The sequence below is a fragment of the Emiliania huxleyi genome (assembly GCF_000372725.1).
Source record: "Emiliania huxleyi CCMP1516 chromosome Unknown EMIHUscaffold_117, whole genome shotgun sequence".
Classification (NCBI taxonomy): Eukaryota; Haptophyta; order Isochrysidales; family Noelaerhabdaceae; genus Emiliania; species Emiliania huxleyi.
This window is the reverse complement of record NW_005201421.1, coordinates 352,820-371,854: the sequence shown is the minus strand read 5'-3', so window position 1 is coordinate 371,854 and position 19,035 is coordinate 352,820. Positions and strand designations below refer to the sequence as shown.

General features: G+C 66.5%; 6 protein-coding genes across 6 annotated transcripts in view; all 6 read left to right on the top strand.

Moving 5' to 3' along the window:
• The window catches only part of EMIHUDRAFT_454633 (putative aminotransferase), a 5,057-nt gene extending 1,611 nt beyond the window's left edge, over positions 1–3,446 (top strand). Inside the window, exons 5-13 of the mRNA XM_005791021.1 lie at positions 35–63; positions 138–176; positions 259–627; positions 710–902; positions 1,074–1,310; positions 1,462–2,005; positions 2,316–2,412; positions 2,566–3,017; positions 3,109–3,446. Coding sequence (XP_005791078.1) covers positions 35–63; positions 138–176; positions 259–627; positions 710–902; positions 1,074–1,310; positions 1,462–2,005; positions 2,316–2,412; positions 2,566–3,017; positions 3,109–3,265 — 2,117 coding nt within the window. The 3' untranslated portion in view covers positions 3,266–3,446. The remainder of the gene's footprint in view (positions 1–34; positions 64–137; positions 177–258; positions 628–709; positions 903–1,073; positions 1,311–1,461; positions 2,006–2,315; positions 2,413–2,565; positions 3,018–3,108) is intronic.
• Positions 3,438–4,012, top strand: EMIHUDRAFT_224447 (hypothetical protein; the record flags this gene model as incomplete). Its single annotated transcript, XM_005791020.1, has 4 exons — positions 3,438–3,482; positions 3,556–3,594; positions 3,805–3,867; positions 3,959–4,012. The coding sequence occupies 4 exons, from the start codon at positions 3,438–3,440 to the stop codon at positions 4,010–4,012; spliced, it is 201 nt and encodes a 66-aa protein (XP_005791077.1).
• A 5,055-nt stretch (positions 4,013–9,067) lies between these two features.
• Positions 9,068–9,846, top strand: EMIHUDRAFT_224444 (Hypothetical protein; the record flags this gene model as incomplete). Its single annotated transcript, XM_005791019.1, has 4 exons — positions 9,068–9,089; positions 9,247–9,347; positions 9,422–9,480; positions 9,759–9,846. The coding sequence occupies 4 exons, from the start codon at positions 9,068–9,070 to the stop codon at positions 9,844–9,846; spliced, it is 270 nt and encodes an 89-aa protein (XP_005791076.1).
• A 255-nt stretch (positions 9,847–10,101) lies between these two features.
• Positions 10,102–11,656, top strand: EMIHUDRAFT_224443 (hypothetical protein; the record flags this gene model as incomplete). Its single annotated transcript, XM_005791018.1, has 4 exons — positions 10,102–10,116; positions 10,189–10,640; positions 11,002–11,086; positions 11,267–11,656. 4 exons carry the CDS (start codon positions 10,102–10,104, stop codon positions 11,654–11,656), a joined length of 942 nt encoding a protein of 313 aa, XP_005791075.1.
• A 2,530-nt stretch (positions 11,657–14,186) lies between these two features.
• Positions 14,187–16,627, top strand: EMIHUDRAFT_109312 (hypothetical protein; the record flags this gene model as incomplete). Its single annotated transcript, XM_005791017.1, has 9 exons — positions 14,187–14,459; positions 14,647–14,760; positions 14,912–15,016; positions 15,048–15,055; positions 15,120–15,127; positions 15,264–15,529; positions 15,703–15,879; positions 15,914–15,952; positions 16,283–16,627. 9 exons carry the CDS (start codon positions 14,187–14,189, stop codon positions 16,625–16,627), a joined length of 1,335 nt encoding a protein of 444 aa, XP_005791074.1.
• A 1,233-nt stretch (positions 16,628–17,860) lies between these two features.
• On the top strand, positions 17,861–18,070 carry EMIHUDRAFT_49673 (hypothetical protein; the record flags this gene model as incomplete). Its single annotated transcript, XM_005791016.1, has 1 exon — positions 17,861–18,070. A coding segment is annotated over one exon (210 nt), but the record flags the coding sequence as incomplete, so codon positions are not given.
• Between the last annotated feature and the right edge of the window lie 965 nt (positions 18,071–19,035).

The window sequence follows — 19,035 nt, the reverse complement described above, 5'->3', positions numbered from 1 at the left end:
CCCGCCCCCCCCCCCCTGGCATAGCCACATAAGTTTGGGGTCGAGGAGGACGGGACGCAGAATGCAACCCCCCGGCCCGTGGGAGAGGCCCTCTTTCCCCCTTTTTGGGTCGGGAACCGGGCCTTTTTTCTTGTCAGGCGCTCCGCCACCTGCGCGAAATGTGCTCGAGCTTCTCGGTGCTCGGATGCCCCAGCGAGGGCGAACCTCAGGGCCCCCCCCCCCCCCGTGACCCCTCCCCCCCCCACTCCCCTCCCCCAGGTGCTCGGCTGCTACCCGCAAAACGGGCTCGTGCTGCGCCCCGCCGACGGATCGCCGCAGACCGACGCCTCTCCGCCCGCCTCCTCCGGCGCGCGCGTGTCGCACGGGCCAGCCACGCGGCTCCGCGTCGGCATCGTCGGCTTCGGAACCTTCGGCCAGTTCCTCGCCCGCCGCTGGGTCGGGCGCGGCCACGCTGTCTTCGCTCACTCGCGCGGTGACTACGCGAAGACGGCGGCGGGCATGGGGGTGGCGTGGGTGCCAGACGCGGCGGCGCTGTCCGAGCTGAGCGTGGACGTGCTCTTCGTCGCAACCTCGATCCTCTCGTTCGAGAAGGTGCTGCGCGCGCTGCCCGCGCCGCTGCTCGAAAAGGCGCGCGGCCTGCGGCGGAGGGGTCTGTGAAGCGAGCGGCGGTGGGCGTGGGCGCGACGCGCCCGCGACGCGCCCGTGTCAGGCGCTCGTGGTAGACGTCCTCTCCGTCAAGGCGCACGCCAAGCAGACAATGCTCGCCGTGCTGCCCCCGACCGCCGACGTGCTGTGCACCCACCCCATGTTCGGGCCCGACTCTGGGCGGCACGGCTGGCAGGGGCTGCCTTGCGTCTACGACCAGGCGCGCGCCGCGCCAGACGCCGCCGACTGCCGCGGCGGTGTGAACGGCGCCTCCGGACGTCGCCTCTTGTTGCGAGCAGGTGCGCGTCGCAGACTACCACCGAGCCGCGCGCGCGCTCGCCCTCTTCGAAGACGAAGGCTGCCGGATGGCCAAGCTGTCGTGCGGGGCGCTGGACGGCTGTCGATTGAGCGGGCGCCTTGTGTGCTAGGCTGCCAGATGGTCAAGCTGTCGTGCGAGCGACACGACGCGCTCGCCGCCGCGTCGCAGTTCGTGACGCACCTCACCGGCAGACTCCTCTCCAAGCTGCAGCTGCAGCCGTCGCCGATCGCGACGCAGGGTTTCAAGGCGCTGCTCCAGCTCGTCGACAACACGCGCGCACCGCCCTCGTTCGGCCTCTTCTGCGCGCGTGAACGGCGTCTCTTCACAGCGGCTGGAGTGTGGACAGGTGCCGCGACTCGTTCGACCTCTTCTACGCGCTCTACTCGCACAACGCAAACTCGAACGACATGATGGACCAGTTCGGCGCCTCTTCTCCTCCCCACCCCGGCGGGACACCTTCCGGACCCCCCCCGCAGCTCCTCGGAGCCGTCCCGTAGGCGCCGCCTTCTCCGAGCTCCGGCGCGAGATACTCGACTTCGGCGCGGCGCCGCCTGCGCCGGCCGGTGAGATTGCAATCTCGCGCACCGTCGCGGCGATGCCCGCGTCGGCGACGGTCGCCATCTCGGATCTCGCCATCGAGCTCAAGCGGCAGGGCAAGCCCGTCATCTCCCTCTCGGTCGGCGAGCCCGACTTTTCGCCTCCGCCCGAGGTGATGGAGGCGGCGCACGAGGCGCTGCGCGAGGGCAAGGTCAAGTACACCGCGCTGGCGGGGTCGCACGAGCTGCGCTCCGCCGTGTGCGACGATTTGCTCCGCCGGAAGGGCCTCAAGTACGAGCCGTCGCAGGTGGTCTGCTGCTGCGGCGCGAAGCAGGCGATCCTGCAGGCTGTGCTCGCGCTGTGCAACCCAGGCGGCGACGTCACCGCGCCGACGCCGCGCTGCGACATGTCCAGGACGCGTCCTCTTGACGCCACAGGCGACGAGATCATCGTGCCGACGCCGTACTGGCCGTCGCACCTCGGCACCGCCCAGCTGCGCGGCGCGTGTGCCGGACTCGGCCATGACGTGGTGCGCGACATGTCCCGCAGGCATCCCTCAGCTCTGTGGCGCGACGGCCGTGCTGCTCGAGACGCGCGCCGAGGAGGAGTACGTGCTGCAGCCCGCCGCTCTCGAGGCGGCCTCCCACGCGCCGAGGACGACGCTGCCCGAGACACGTCCGAGACACGTCCCGAGACACGTCCCTCGCAGGCGGCCATCACGCCGAAGACGAGGCGCCCCTCCCGCCCCACAGCCTGCCCCAGCTTGCCCCAGCCCACCCCACAGCCAGGCAAGAGCCTCCTCCTGCCCTGCTAGGATGCTCATCCTCTGCAACCCGTCCAACCCGACCGGCGCTCTGCTCCCGCGCGCCGCCCTCGAGGGCGTCGCGGCGGTGCTGCGGCGCCACCCGCAGGCCATCGCCCTCGCCGCCCGACCCCGCTCCGCCCTCGGCCCAGATCTCGGCCAGATCTCGGCTGGACCTCTGCCGGATCTCGGTTTCCGCCAGATCTCGGTCGCCTCTCGGCCGCCTCTCGGCCAGATCTCGGCTGCCTCTCGCCGTCTGCAGGTCGTCGTCCTCGCCGACGAGATCTACGAGCTCATAGCGTACGACGAGCCGCACGTGGCCTTCGCGACGCTGGAAGGGATGTACGAGCGCACCCTCACCGTCAACGGCTTCTCCAAGGGGGCGGCGATGACGGGCTTCCGGCTCGGCTACGTCTGCGGCCCGCACGGCGCCATCAAGGCGATGGCAAAGGTGCAGGGCAACAACACGTCCTGCCCCTCCTCGATCGCACAGCACGCGGGCGTCGCCGCCGTCACGCACGCGCACGGCGCCTTTGCGGAGGCCGCCACCGCAAACTTCCGGCGCAAGCGCGACTACGTGGTCGGCCGGCTGCGAGGCATGGCCGGCGTGAGCTGCCCGGTGCCGCAGGGCGCGTTTTACGTCTTCCCCACCGTCTCGGCCTTTTACGGCCGCACGGCCCCCTCGGGCGCCGCGCCGCACGACTCGACCTCGCTGTGCGTGCCGCGCCGCCGCCCGGCCCTCGCTCCCTCTCCTCTCCCGCCGACCCGTCTCTTCTCCCCCCCCCCCCCCACCCCGCGGCGGCAGGTGCGACTACTTGCTGCGCGAGGAGCATCTCGCCCTCGTGCCCGGCGCCGGCTTTGGCGCGCCCGGCTGCGTGCGCATCTCGTACGCCACGTCGATGGAGGCGCTGCAGGAGGCGATGGACCGGATGGAGCGCGGGCTGGCCAAGCTCTGCAAGTAGTCACACGCGGCGACACCGCTCGGCATCGCGCCCCGATCGCGCATGACTGTTGACTCTGGACCACACGAGCTGTTAGTTAGCGGCGCCGTCTATTTGCCGCACTTACCGTGCACGCGGAGTCCGGTCCGGGCGGTAGCGCCGCCACCGCGCATGGAACATTAAAAAAGAAAGCATGTTCGTGACCACACCGTCACCGCACGTCGCGCTACTGGGCTGGGTTTTTAGGCATTGTGGGGTTGGCACTCCCATCGACCCTCATGACCTCCTGCGGTCTCTGAGATGGACACCAGTGGGTGTGGGACCACAGCCAGGATACACTCGAAGGCTGGGTAAGCAGTAGAGGTCGATACTCGACGCGTGCCACATGATCTGTGTCGCTGTCGGCACGCTGTCGACAGAGGACGTCGAGCGACACTGGTGGCAGTGCCACCCAGGAGTGGTCGGGCGGTCTCCCGTCATGAGAGAGCCACCATGTAATCCGTATGATGATTCCTGACAACCGCCTCGATCAACTTTCGTCACAGTTCCCGCTCTGAGAGGAGCTGCGGGTCAGTTCGACAGCTGGAGCTGTGTCGCCGGCGTGCGGCGGCCTGCCTCCGGAGGTGCCTCTGAGGTGGACATTTTTTGGTCACCGTGAGAGAACGCATTCAAATTTTTACTCCGGAACTTCAACTTCGCACGCGCACCGGCCAGGGCTACAATAGTGCCAGTGAGGCGGAGGCGCGAGTCGGAAGGCCGCGACCGTGATTTGGTCCCTCCACTTACCTACAATCGCTGTGAACCCAGCCACGTACTCATGATTCAAACGCGCCACTCAAACGACTGCGCACGAAACCTTCCAAAGCCCTGCACCCGGCCTGTGATGTCGACGCAGAGCTCATCGAGGGGGCCGTCCGTCTTCAGCGCCTGCCGGGTCTTCCAGTCTTGCACGCTGAGCACCTGCAGCCACGAACCAGTCGCCACGAAGAGATGCTGGCCGTCCGGCGCGATGGCCAGCGCGCGGACATCTCGCTCGCACTGCAGCAGCACCCGCACGAATGTTCCGTCCGCTTCGAACAGGAGGAGCGCACCGCCACGGTTGCCGACAAAGACTTTGCCGGCCGCAGCGGCGACGCTGGTCGGCCGATCGATGCGCGGGTGCCCAAAGTCGTGTGCGTGCGCGAGGGTCGTCTTGTCGAGGATGTGGACGCGGTTGCCGTACGGGTCGCACACAAAGAGCGACGAGCCGGCGACTGTGCACGCACGAGTGATGACCCCGGGGCCGGCACCGAAGCCCAAGGTCGGCGACGTGCGCACGCGCTCCCGGTCGTCGAGTCGGATCAGGGTGATGCTTTCTTGAAGGGGCTCGATCACGTACAGGAAGTCGCCGTCCGTGGTCATTCCACGCGGGTCTCTGAGTTTCGCGCTGAGCAGAATATCCGCCGCGAGGGTGGACAAAAGTCTGTCGGGAGGGTGCGTCGAGACAGACACAGACCCCCTATCCGGCTGGGAGTGTGAGTGAGTATTCTTGATACGAAACCACGACGACACACACCAGTCGACTCGCATCGGTTGCCTCCATGAACGGCGGAGCTATTCTCGCGCCCACACCACACCTGGCTCCAACGTGGACACGCCCATAGCTGGGGACACTACTAGGTCACGCATGGCATCACAGAAGTTTTGTCTCTGGGCCCCGAAAGGCATCTCTAGCAGTGTCGTTACGCATGCCCCCTCCCCTCCTGGGCGCATGCGCCTCACGTCTCGCCAGAGCATACGCCCTTGGTGTGTGGCGAGACGAGTTTTTCGCCATGCAGCGAGCAGCAAGCCGCCCGCCGCAAACAGCCGGAGGCCTCGCCGCGGCACTGACTGCGCCGCGCTCCCGCACCCGTCGACGAAGCTCCCCCCGCGGAAGACCGCGCGTAGCGACGCCTTGACGATCGAGATGGGCGCGCCTGAAGCTCGCCCACCTACTGCCCCTGAGAGTTGGTTACGAGTGGGATCAGCTCCCCCCCTTGGGATCAAAGCTTCCACGACCTCGCACCCAACATCTCAGGCGGGATCAGAAGGGGACTCCACACCGGACACCGCCCGGGCACAGCCCCCCTACCCGTCGGATCGCACAGGGCCCCCTAGGAGCAGCCCACACACAATCTCGCATCGGCAGATTGCGCCTGAGTCAGGCAGACAGCAGACAAGGAGAGGAGAGAGGAGAGAGAGAGAGAGAGGAGAGAGGAGAGGGTGAGGGTGTGTGCACACGTGTGGAGCAGGGAGGGTGTCTGTGGTGGGCTATAGTCATACTACGTGGTTAGAACCACGCGCCCCTCAGGAGCTAAGGTAGAGCTGAGCGTCCAAGACGCCTCGGTGCCACCCACCGGCGTGAAGACCATCCGGATCTATCTGCCGCGTCCTCCGTACGCAGCAGTCCCCGCGATGGCCCACGGTCCTCCGTCGCCTGGTTGACCCCCTGCCTCCCGGTTGACCCCCCAGTCCTCGTAGTCCATCATGAAATAAACTCAAAGATCCACCACGCCTCCAGCCTCCACCGCGAGGCCGCCACCGCTGCCGCCCGCGACGCCGCCCGCCGCGTCAGATTGCCGCGACGCGCGCCTCGAGTCGAGTCGGAGAGCCGCACACACACACACACACACTCCGGCTGGGAGCCGGAACCCTGCACGCGAGAGCATTTTGTTAGTTCCGCCGATAACGATTGGGGTGGGGGCCCCAACTCGTGGTAGGCCACTAGTTTATCGTAGGGTACTCACGGATACCTCTCCTGAGTCCCTCTCGTGTGCCCTCGCGCACATCGCATGCGGTCTTCACTCAGCCTCCGCTGCTGTGAACACCAAACTTGCACTTCAGCTGGCGCGCGCTTTCGCCGCCTACTTTCGCGAGCGCGCTTGGCCCTTGCTCCTCATGCGCGGCGCTCTCGCTGCGCTCTCTCCCTGCTCATGGGACCTGATGCCGCGCCACCTCTGTGGCCGCTCCATCCTCTCTGACGGCGCCAGCCCTCTCCTCCGCCGCCGCCTCGAGTGAGCCTCGTCTCGCTCTTCGTCTACTCGAGCCTCGTCTGGTGTGCCGCCTCGTGGGCGGCGTGGCGTGAATGTAGGCTTCACGCTGGGGTCGCTCCTCGTCACGAGCGCATCTGCCCCTCTTCTGGCTTCATTGGGATGCGAGGTCCGTCTGCACCCGCTCCCTCCACTCTGCGTTGGGATGTCCGGTACTGCGTAGCTCTTCCGTTGTGGAGGCACGCGACTCCAGACTGACCCTTTACGCGCCAATGTATCACACCTCACGGTGCTGATGCTTGGTTCATGTGGAGAAGCCGAGATAAACTAGTCCGCCGATAACGATTGGGGTGGGGGCCCCAACTCGTGGTAGGCCACTAGTTTATCGTAGGGTACTCACGGATACCTCTCCTGAGTCCCTCTCGTGTGCCCTCGCGCACATCGCATGCGGTCTTCACTCAGCCTCCGCTGCTGTGAACACCAAACTTGCACTTCAGCTGGCGCGCGCTTTCGCCGCCTACTTTCGCGAGCGCGCTTGGCCCTTGCTCCTCATGCGCGGCGCTCTCGCTGCGCTCTCTCCCTGCTCATGGGACCTGATGCCGCGCCACCTCTGTGGCCGCTCCATCCTCTCTGACGGCGCCAGCCCTCCGGCTGCGCCATCTCTCTTTGGTTCCCACCCACCCTCTCCTTGGTGGCATGCTAAGCTCTCACGCTATCATGGGATCCACCGTGGCTCTCACGGCGAAGTCAGCTCGAGCCTCTGCTCGCGTAATGGGTCCTGTCGTCGGCCCATCTTACCTCTCCCCCCTCTTTATGCGGGGGAGACTCCCGCGTCGTTTACGCGGCGGTAGGTGCTCCACGTGTGGTGAGCTCCACCTCTCTCTCTACTTGGTCTGAGGTGCGAACCCTTACGGCGCTGCGGCCGGCTGCAGGACGTTGAGGTTACCTCCGGACCTGCAGTTCGTCCAAGCTGTTTGAGTCCCAACCCTCCGCCTTTAGTGGCAAGACCCCGGGGGATGTCAGGTACTGCGTAGCTCTTCCGTTGTGGAGGCACGCGACTCCAGACTGACCCTTTACGCGCCAATGTATCACACCTCACGGTGCTGATGCTTGGTTCATGTGGAGAAGCCGAGATAAGAGGGCTCCCGCGGCGATCAACACCGCAACTCCTTTTCTAAATTTCACCACGCTTCTTACGCGCGACGACGCTACAGCCTCCACCAGGTCGACGAGTTCGGGGTGCAGGTGGTAGAGCGTGCCGTCGTCCGACTCCCAGCAGCTGATGACGCGCGAGATGTCGGTGTCGCGGAATTCGTGCGTACCGTCGCCGTTGGGACGGTCGTTGCTCGCGCCGTTGGGAAACGCAAGGCGCACCTTTTTGTTTTGAAGACCTCGATACTTAGCGCACTGCTCGGGCGAGAGCTCAAACACGTGCCGCGTCTCGTCTTCGCCGCCGGCTACGCGCACAGACACAGTGCGCGGCAGCACCGACACGTCAACCCGCGTGTACGTCAGCGACGGGTCCCGCACGCCGCACGAGGCGCATGCGTGCAGCGGCAGCGCGTGCGCCATGCGCTCGTCGCTCCACTCGCCCAGCAGCCGCCGCTTCGTCTCGTCGGAGACGTGCACGCAGCGCTGCAGCAGCGCCGCCGTCTCGTCCTCGGGCCGCTCCAGGTCCATGACGACGTTCGTCGAGGCGTGGAAGCGCGTCTCCAGGTCGATGGCCGCCTGCTCGGCCGCGGCGAGCTTGCCCTGGTCGACGCACATGCCGCACACCGCGTGCGCCGGGCAGCCGCACTGGCCGCGTTGTGGGCGCACGGTCTTGGCGACCGCCGGCGCTGCGCGCCGGTCGTGCTGCTCACGCTGCCGGCGGCGCTGGTCGCGCGCCTGCCGATCGCGCGTGTTCGCGGCGGCTGCATCTCTTGCTCGTTTCGCTCGCACCCGAGCGGCTGTCGCCAGGCGCTTCAGGTCGGCGGTGCTGCGCGCGCGGCCGTCGGCCAGGCACAGCCACATGTCCTCCTCCTTAGCAGGCTCGCACGGCTTGCCGTCGAACTGCGGCTGGCGCCCGCGACGATGCTTCGCCCAGGCCGGGCACGATGGTGCCGCGACGAGCGGCGTCGAGGCGACGGCCATCGATGGGTCCAGAAGACTTGGAGACACTTCTACCAAAAAATCAAAAAAAATCGAGCACAATTGCGTTACATGGGCATGGCCGGGGTTTCTGCACCGAACGATCTTACTTTCGGTCTATCGAAAGTGTTGATCGACTACTTTATCTGGGCTTCACTTCCTAGCATCCGTGAGGATACATTGGAGCGTACTAGGGTCCGTCTGGAGTCGTCGCGTGCCTCCACAAGGAAGAGCTACGCAGTACCTGACATCCCCTGGGGTCTTGCCACTAAAGGCGGTGGGTTGGGACTCGATCAGCTTGGACGACCACGGGCACGGAGGCAAGCCTCAACGACCCGTGGCCTGGCCGCGTCGCCGAAAGGGATCGCACCACAGACCAGAGGGAGGGAGGAGCTAACCATACGGAGAGCCCTCAGAACGACCCCCCTTATCCCAGGAGAGGGTGGGTGGGGAAAGCGAAGAACCGGCGCAGCCAGAGTGCTGGCGCGGTCGCAGACCGCAGAGCCTGGCGCGGCCACAGAGCTGGCACGGCGCCGGGCCAGGAAGAGCAGCGAGAGAGCTGCAGGAGCAGCACGCAAAGAGCGCGGCCACGAGGCACGCGGAACGTGCTTGGACGTACGTCGCGTCCTGAGTGTTCACGGAGAAAAATCCGTGAAGACTGGCAGGAGGGATGAAGACCCTTCATATGAGAAGACGCTCCTCAGTAAGTACCTGCGATAAAGTAGTAGCCTCACACGAGTTGGGGCCCCTACCCCAATCGTTGACGGCGAATAAACTACCCCCTGTATCGTAGTCTTCGTTACTACCATTTTTTTTGAGTTTTGGCACTGATAAATTCGCGGCGTTCGCAGCGAGCCGAGCCAGGCCACGGCGCTCGGCCTGCTGAGAGAATACCTTCCCCGACGGCAGTGACAATTTACCCGACATCAATCGTCGACGGCAAGCTCGAGAACTGCGCCTCCAAAGTCGCCCAGATTCGCCTCTCGCGGCGCGCTGAGTTAGTATCGCCGGTGCGCCAGCCGGCTCTGCTCCACAGCAGGGCATGCCTGACTGGCTCCTGCTAGCCGTGCGTCCTGGTGGCATCCATTGCCAGCTCAGGTAGCCCCAGGAGGTCGCCTCGCGCACGACGCGGCGTCGCACAGCACCGCTCCGCGTTACTACCGAGTTAGTATCGTCGACCCACAGAGACTGCTCTTCTGTAGGTGGAGCCGACAAACGCCGGCCGGGTCGGCCCCGCCGCCCCCATCGCCGCCGCCGGGGCGGCGGCGGCCTCGGCGGACCATCCGGCGCGCCGCGCGCCCGACGGGGAGGTGTTCACCACTCCTGGCTCCTCACCCCGCCACGCCTTCGTGCGGACGCCGTGGCACCCACCTCAGGCGCCGCTCGGACTCGGTTGACGGCCGCCCAAGTGCTTGGCTCGTGCCCAGCCGACCGGCAGGCGATGCCCACTCGCTGCTAGGCTAATCCCGGGCTGTCAAGCGGCGGTGTGGTGCCGTGAAGGGCAGCGGTGCCAAAACTACGACTACCGTGCGGGGGCAGTGCATTTAATTCTGTCAAAAATCGAAATGTGCTCCGTGGGACGTATTGGGCTAGGATCATACGTCCGGGAGGCCCCCCATGCGTGCCGCAACGACCCGCAGTTCTGGTACCACTCTCTTCACGTTCACAGCTCCTAAGTGTGCCATAACTCCGATACAGGGGGTAGTGGGATGTGTGTATATGCTGGCCCTCGTCGTGCTGTCAGTCTCTCTCGCTCCGTTCGCAAGTCGGCAAGCGCCAAAGCCGTCTCGCCGAGGATGTCCGCAGGCTGGCATCGCTGCGCACGGCGTGGCTGGCGCCGTCGCGTACACGTGCGTCTCCACCGCGTGGTACTCGGCCGGAGTCGCGCTCGCCTTGCGCGGGCTGCCTCCGCCTGCGGCTCGGCCTGAGCTCGCCTCGACGCCTCCCGGTGGCCTGCTGCGGCTGGCCCTCGGGCGCGTCGCGAAAGCCTACGCCCTCGCCTTTGCTGCGAGCCAGCTGTCGACCCCGTGGCGGGCTGCTGCGGCCGCGGCGTTGGTGCCGTTCGTGTCCCTCTTCCTCTCGCGCACTCGACGGCTCCTCGGCGCCTCGTCGCTCCTGCCCGCCGCTCTACTGGCTCTCGCGGCAGCGGTGGGCCTCTTCACCGCAGCCATGGCGGCGCTGATCGCGCGGGAGGTGGCGCTGCTGCGGTCGCTGCCGGCCTCGGAGCCACAGCCACCGGAGGCAGGAGGAGCTCCACGGTCGGAGCAGCCGAGACCAGGGGACCTCCCCGCCGCAGCCGCGACAAGGTGAGCTTGCTGCAGCCTGTGCCTGAGTCCGGACAGGACTCACCGAGACCGTCCTGCTGCGCAGTTGTGCTGCAAGCCCAGCCGAGGGCGCAGCCCCAGCCGTGGAGGCGGGAGCCGCTGACGGAGAGGAGGGGCAGCCACCTCCCCTCTCTTTCGGGTGGCGCGCCGCCTCGGCGAGAGAGGCGCGGCTGGTGGACGCAGCTCTCGCAAGCCTCTCGGAGGCGGGCGAGGGAGGAGGCGCGGGCGGCGCGGGCGGCGAGGCGTGGCTGCGGCGCCTGAGCCGCACGGACGTACTCCGCTTCGTGCGGGCGAGGGGGGGCCAGGCGGCGGAGGTACGGGCGCTTGACGGCGTGCAGGCGGCGCTGCGCTCGACTGCAGCGTGGCGGAGCGACGAGCGTGTGGACGGCATCCTCGACAGGGAGGGGGCTCTCCTCTCGCTCGAGACTTTCTTCGCGCTGCACAACGACGAGGCGGGCGGCGAGGCGGCGGGCGCGGGCGAGGCGCGCTGGCTGCGCGGGCGCGACCGCGCCGGCCGACCCACCGCCGTCTTCTTCGCGGACCGGCACCGCCCGGGCCAGATCCCGACCGAGACGTGGCGGCGCTTCGTCGTCTACAACGCCGAGGCGGCCATCCGGGACCTCGGCGTGGCGGACGGGCCGGGAGGCCAGTTCAGCCTCGTGGTGGACCGGTCCTCCTCGGGCGTGCGCAACCAGGACCCGGCGCTCGCCATCGCCGTCCTCCCGGCCCTCGTGCAGCATTATCCCGGCCTGCTCGGAGAGGTGATCGTGGCGCCCGTCAACGGCGTCTTCTGGGCCGTCTGGCGCGTCGTCTCGCTCTTCCTCGCGGAGGAGACCACGCGGCGCTTCACCTTCATTCGAGGTGCGCGGTGGAGGGAGGCGCTGCTCGAGGCGGTGGGAGGCGACGTGGAGCTGCCCGAGCACATGCGGCCCGCTGGTGACGGTGTGTAAGCTGTGTGTAGGGGTTATGCGGCGGGTGCTTTGACGCATGTGTGTGACGCGTACGTAAAGCTGCATTTAACACAACGGCATTTCACAGCACCTAATCAACAGCACAAACCACAATGGACACCTCTCCTGATGTGTACAGTCAGACAGCAAACTCAGGTCTCAGCGAGTTCCGAACGCGCTCGTCGGTGACGGTGTCCCCGCGGATAGCTCGGATTTCGCCGCGCTCGGCGAACCTCGACAGCGCCTTCGGTGGCATGCAGCTCTTTGCGCCTGAAGCTTGGAGAGCAGCTCCTCTGCTGCTCACACGCTCTGCACAGATGGCACAGCCTACTGTGCGGCTGCCACAGCCGTGTGACAGCGATGGGCTCGCCCTCACTGGCCCTCAGTCACTTGTGCTGCGGCTCGTTGTGTGAGCGACACTGCTCGGCGACTGCCGGCACACTGTGAGACCGTGGGTGTGAGGTTAAACCACGCTACCAGCGCTTGGTCACATCGGCCCCGAGGTCAGATTCTTCTACTCTGTTAGTGACAAGACTTGTCTACTGGCTGGAGCCGAGCAGGAGGTCCCGGCGCACAACCCCTGGTCAACTCACGGTCCACACCCCGTAACCTGAGTCTCTCTCTCTCTCTCTCACTCTCTCTCTCTCTCTCTCTCTCTCTCTCTCTCTCTCTCTCTCAGACAGAGCGCCGCGCGAGCTCGACACGAGCGCCCCGGAGCGCACGAGCACGGAACCAAGTCATTCGACAGGGCCGCTGCAGGGCCCCTAGATCCATGTCGACGAGGTGACGCACCGGCTCGACTCGTAGACAAAGGTGACGGCGTTGAACTTGCGGTCGTCCACCTCTTTCCAGAGCGCCCGCAGGGCGTTCGACATATTCTTGAGTATCGCCGGGAAGTGCTTGCACTCGCTCGAATACTGGCCCTCACCGTGGTATTCGAGGTAGAGGCCGTTCTGCGCCATCTCGTTCTGGACCGACGTTGTCTGGGTCTTCGAATCAGGTCCCGTGGCAGACGCGTTGCAAGCCGTCATCGTCTTGTGTGGGATGTTGAGGACCACCGTCGTCAAGACCTGGTTCGCGAATTTACTCGGTCCGCGGAACTGCCAATCAGCAACTCCGTCCTCGATGTCGGTGGCGAAGAGGAGCTGCCAGGTGCCAGCTGAACGTCATCGTGTGCTCGAATTCCGATCATCGCGGCGGTCACGGGCGGCATCCACGGCGCGATGGACGCTGGCGAGTAGCCGCCCAGGCTGCTCAGCTGAGCGCTGTACAAAGTCATGATGGGCGGCGGGATGGGGAGCCGGTACTCATCCTTGCAGTGCAGACAACATTCTGCGCGCGCTGCAGGAGGGGCACAAAGTACTGCCGGTGCTCATCCAACACGTTGGCGGGCATCCAGCGGTCTCTGCTGCACGGCGCGGAGAAGAGCCTCGCCCGGGAGCGTGGTCGAGTACACAGGAAGCCGTGGGTGCCCTTCTTGTCCGGGCGGCCGCTCTGTGTGAGCACAACCTCAGCCGCGATGCTCTTTTGGGCAGTCTGGTCCTGGATTGAAAAGTCGCCAGACCGGGTCGGGCGTAGTTCCGTCGGGGGCGAAATCCTGCGATGCGAACTGCATGCAGCATGGTCTCCGCGGCGATGTGGAGTGCGACGTGATAAAATTCGGCGACCTCGATCATGCAGTACGAAAGCTTGAGCCGCTGCTGCGGGATCAGGTTCACGTTGTCGCACGGCACGAGCTTTCCGCTCTCGTCGATCTGGAAGCGCAGCGAGTCGCCCACGTCGTTGGCGAAGCCATTCGCCCCTTCCAAAAGTGGAACGCTGTACTCCGCCCCCTTGTGCGGCTGCAGAAACTCCCAAAGCTCGGGGTGGTTGTGCCGCAGGACGGCGGACTGTTCGCACGAGAAGATGTACTCCCCGTTTTCATACGTGAGCAGCTTGGAGAGCCACGTGTCCTGGAAAAAGGCGGCCAGCCGCTTCAGCGCCGGCCCGTTGAGCAGGTCTTCCACCTCGCTCGGCAGGCCTTGGTTGCCTGAGTGTTTCGCCTTGACTGTCTCGAGCACGCCGAGGGCGATTCCGTTTGCTGTCTGTCACCGAGGAGGAAGGTGGTGACGAGGCAAGAAAAAAACCTCCTGCACTCCCGCCGCTCGCCAGGGCCACATTGATGCGTCGCGTCGCGCTCCGATTCGCCTCGCGACGACCGAGTCTGGCTACCTCTGGCCGCCGGCTGCTGTGCAGCAAGACGCCTAGCGATTCAGAGCCGGTGTCGGTGCCCTTTTTGCGGCGAGTCGGCGCTCCGGAGGGCGGCGAAAAGGGCGGCGAAAAAGGCGGCGAGGAAGGAGAATCGTTAATTCGCTTCGGCGACGACGAGGAAAGTGAGGACGGCGAGGCGGAGCCCAAGTCGACGGCCGAGCCGGCCGAGCGTCTGGGCGACGGACGTGAGAGCCCGAGCCGGCTCGACTCGCGGCTCCTGCTGCCACTGGAAAGCGAGGACTCGCGGAAAGTGAGGTCCAGCTGGCAATCGCGCGCCGGAATGGTCGCCGCCGCCGCCGGCGTGGGCGTGCTCGGTTGGAACCACGCACCCGCGCTGCTGCCCTACGGGCCAGACGTCGTCGGCGCGGCGCTCGTCGTGGGTGGGCTGGGCGCGGCTGCATCGGCACGGAGCCGGTTGGGAGGGTCGGGCGGCGGCGGCGGCGGCGGCGGCGCGCCCGAGGAGAGCGCTCTCGAGGTGACTGTGCCGCGGGACCTGGCTACTGGCGAGGGCACCGGCGTGGAGCTTGAGGTGGTGCCTCAGTACGCGGCGCAGGTCACAGGCGACGTGGCGGCGGCGGCAGGCCCGGTGGAGGCGAAGCTCGCCGACGCCGAGAAGTTCGAGGAGAGAGAGCTCGAGAAGCGGAAGGCGCTACAGATGAAGGCCGCCGCCGGGAGAGAGAGAGGAGAGAGCCATGGCGAGGAGGCGTTGTCCGAGAGCCTCTCCTCCCCGCCAACCTTAGAATCTGGAGGAGGAGGTGGAGAAGGAGCTCCTCGCCGGCGCCTCGCCTCGGAGAGTGCGCCAGCGGCTGAGCCCCAAAGTGTGGGTCGTCGACTGGGACGTCCGGCCGGCGCCGGTCGCGGCAGGAAGCCCGCCTCGACCGCCGCTGATGCGAGACATGCTCAACACTCTGCGGGCGCAGGCCCGAGCTTGCGCCCTTCCCCGCCCTGCCCCGCCCCTCTCTGGACAGGAGTGCGAAGGAGTGCTGACGTGAGTCAGAGCCGCAGGTGTCCTTCCTGCTAGCGACGGCGAGCCCGTACGACGAGGTGGTCGTGCGGATCACGTCGCCGGGCGCACGCGTGAGCGACTGCGGCACAGTCTCTGCGGGAGAGGTGATGGACGTGTCCTGGACATGTCCTCCAGGCGGACCAGTGAGCGACTACGGCAGAGTCTCTGCGGGAGAGGTGATGGACGTGTCCTGGACATGTCCTCCAGGCGGACCAGTGAGCGACTACGGCAGAGTCTCTGCGGGAGAGGTGATGGACGTGTCCTGGACATGTCCTCCAGGCGGACCAGTGAGCGACTACGGCAGAGTCTCTGCGGGAGAGGTGATGGACGTGTCCTGGACATGTCCTCCAGGCGGACCAGTGAGCGACTACGGCCTCGCGGCTGCGCAGCTCGGCCGCCTCCGCTCCGCAGGGCTGCCAACCACGGCGTGCGTCGACCTGGTCGCTGCGAGCGGCGCACTCGGCTGCCGCCGCAGACCTGCGCAGCAGGGACGCGCCTGCCGAGACGCCGCCCCTCTCCCCTCAGGCGGGTACATGATGGCCTGCGTCGCCGACAAGCTCCTCGCCGCCCCGTTCGCGTACGTCGGCTCCATCGGAGTCGTGGGCGGGAGCCCAAACGTGCACAAGGCAATCTCACTGCGCTATCATGCAAGAGGATAGAATATCGTATAGGAGCCCAAACGTGCACAAGCCGGTTCGCCCGCACGGAGCCCGCGGGGGCCGGACCGCCCTCCAGGCTCCTCCTCGAGGCCTCCTCCTCCTCCTCCTCGCCCTCCCCCGCCCGGCCGCAGGTGCTCGAGCGGGCGGGCGTCGAGGTCGTCCAGAGGACGTCGGGGCGCTTCAAGCGGTCGCTGCAGCAGTTCGAGCCAAACACGCCCGAGGGGCTGCAAAAGTACCAGGAGGAGATCGACGCCATCCACGCCGCCTTCAAGGCGACCCGCACTCGGAACCGGTCCGGCTCCATGGACGTGTCCGGGACGTGTCCCTCCTCCTCCCCCGCAGGTGCACGTCTCTACCAACCGCCCCTCGCTCGACATCGAGGTGCCTCGCGGCGGGAGAGGCCTTCTCTCGCGGGGACACGTCCACGACACGTCCACGACACGTCCACGACACGTCCACGACACGCCCACGACACGCCCACGACACGTCCACTGACACGTCCACGACACGTCCACGACACGCCCACGACACGCCCACGACACGCCCACGACACGCCCACGACACGTCCACTGACACGTCCACGACACGTCCACGACACGCCCACGACACGCCCACGACACGTCCACTGACACGTCCACGACACGTCCACGACACGTCCACGACACGCCCACGACACGTCCACGACACGTCCACGACACGCCCCCCCCGCAGGCGGTGGCGACGGGCGAGTCGTGGCTCGCTCTGCACGCCCTCGACCAAGGGCTCGTCGACGGACTCTGCACCGCGGACGCGTACCTGCGCACCCGCTCCGCAGACGCCGCGGTGCTGCTCGTGCGCGCAAAGCCGCCCAGGCGCACCGGCCTCGCGGCCCTTCTCTCCCGCGGCGTCGAGGGCGCAGCCTCCGCCGCAGCGGCGCTCGCCGAGCTGGCGGGCGCCGGCCGAGGGCTCGCGAGCCAGCTCTCCTCCCGCCTCCGCCCCAGCGCCTCGCTCGCCGGGCAAGGGCTCGCCTCGGGCGCGGCGAGCGGCGCCTCGCCGACAGAGGCACCGCCGAGCTGAACCGTCAACGTGGACCTCGCCCCGTGATAGCCGTGTGTCCCGGAGGAGTACGGCCGCGAGCACCGCGTCTCACACACGTCGCTTCTCACACAGCACTCAGCAGTCAGCACACTGCCGCTGCTGCGCCTGCGGCGCCGCGCTCGAGTTTGGCAAGGCTGGGCATCCAAGACCAAGAGCGGGTGTGACGTCGTGTGCGACCGCCTTTCCCTTGAACACTTCAAGTCTAACAAATAAATAACAAAAAGAGACTCGTGGCACTCACCGCGCAAGGACGTGCACGGTTGGCGCAGGCGGCAACCACACCTCACACGCACACCTGATCGCTGATGGCCCAGCGAGGGCAGGACACAGCTAACTAGCACCCACCCACGAGACCACGCGCCGCAAACGAGCAGCCGACGGCGTGGCAAGGTGGGACAGCTCGGCGAGGTGGGCGTCTCTCATGCCGCCTTCTCGACAGGCGCCTGCATGTGCTTGTTGGAGGAGAAGCGGCGGTTGAGAGCGTGCGCCTCCTGCTCCGCCTTCTCCGGCTGGGCGAGGACGGGCCCGAAGTAGGGCGTGACGTACCACAGGGCGCCGGCAGCAAAGCCGCTTCCAATGACGAAGCGGGTCGCGTTGTCCCAGAAGAAGGAGTGGAGAGGAGCCATTGGTTGTGGTGTCGAGAGACCTGCGCGCAGGGATAGGCGCCGCTCTAGCGCGGAAGCGGGGGCGCGAGCAGCGGGACGGAGGGAGGCGGGGGCGCCGGGCTCACAGCCCCACGCACCTTTGATAGCAATCAGGGGCAAGTCTAGCGTTTTCTTTTTTAATTACCGGCTAGGAGGCTAGGATAGGAGGCTCCGCCGGGGCCGTGCTCCGCCGCAGAGCCGTGATTGCACGGCTGATTCAGTGACGCTAGTTTCACTCGGATTCACTCCATGCACCTTCGGTGAGGGTACATTGGCCTAATACATTTGGCGTAAAAGGATACTGGAATCGCGCGCCTGACGAGGGCGAGAATTCTTCCGTGCCCACCCAGCTCGTCGCGGGCACCACTCGCTTGCCATGGCGATTGGCAGCGAGGGCACCGACCTGGTGGCGTACATGGTCCTCTTCATACCGCTCGAGTTTCTCATGACCAGCCGTCGCTTCAACAAGGACGGAAACCGGCAGCGCGCGGTCGCGCTGCCGCTCGCGCTGCTGGCGATCTTTGCGGCCGTCAAGATTGGATACGAGCTGCAGCGCAAGACGCCGAGCTACTACGACATGATGGAGGTGGCGCCCACGGCGCCGTACGCCGAGATCAAGAAGGGGTACAAACGCATGTCGCTCAAGGTCCACCCTGACAAGGTGATGGAGCGCGCGGACGTCGACGAGGACGAAGCGAGCGAGGCGTTCCGCGCGCTCAAGGCGGCGTACGACGTGCTCAACGACTCGCAGCTGCGCGACGTCTACGACAAGTTTGGCCCCGCCGGAGTCGAGAGCAAGGACGACACGTGCGCTCGGCCCTACCGCCACCGCAGCTGCAGCCGCAGCCGCCGCCACAGCCTCGGCTGTTGGCCTGCTGACGCGTCTGGCTGCGGCGCCCGCCCCGCAGGTCTGCTCTGCTCGCGGGCCTGGGCTTCTTTTACGTGACGTGGCTTGCCCTCGCCTACCTCGTGAGTGCTGCGCGCTCCATTTCATCTCGCTCTGTCTCTGTGTCTCTCTCTCTCTCACACACACACACACACACATACACACACACACACACACACACACACACACACACACACACACACACACACACACACACACACACACACACACACACACACACCTATGTCTGTCTCTGGCTGCTTGTCTCTCTCACAACACACACCTCGGGTCCAGAGAAGGGTGGGCGAGGGAGGCCGAGGGGCCGTGTGCCCGTGCTCCGTGCTCAGGTGACGCAGTCAAAGTGAATAATGAATGAATGAATGAATGAATGTGCTCAGGTGACGCAGTCCAAGTCGGTCAGCCGCGCGCAGACTTGGGGCTTCACCGGCCTGCTCGCCCTGGCCATCTTCGAGTACCAGGCGAGCTGCCCTGCACTGTGTCCCTGCTCGCCACACCCCTCGCCTCGGGCTGTCTCGGAGGGAGAGGAGAGGAGGAGAGGAGAGGAGGAGAGGAGAGCCCGGTGTCTGCTCGGCTGCCAGGCGACCATCCTCGCCTTCGACTTCCTCGAGGATCAGCTGCCCAACCTCGCCATGTTCGAAAAGGAGCGGCCCCGCCCACTCCCCCTCCACCCTCGCCCTCACCCTCACCCTCTCCCGCCCCTGCCCCTGCCCCTGCCCCGCCGCACCCCTCCCTCCTCACGCCCCTCCCTCCTCACGCCCCCTCCCCTCACCCCCCGCCCCTCACCCCCCCCCTCGCAGATCGAGCTCCTCCATCGCCTCTACCCGCCCTTCCTCTTC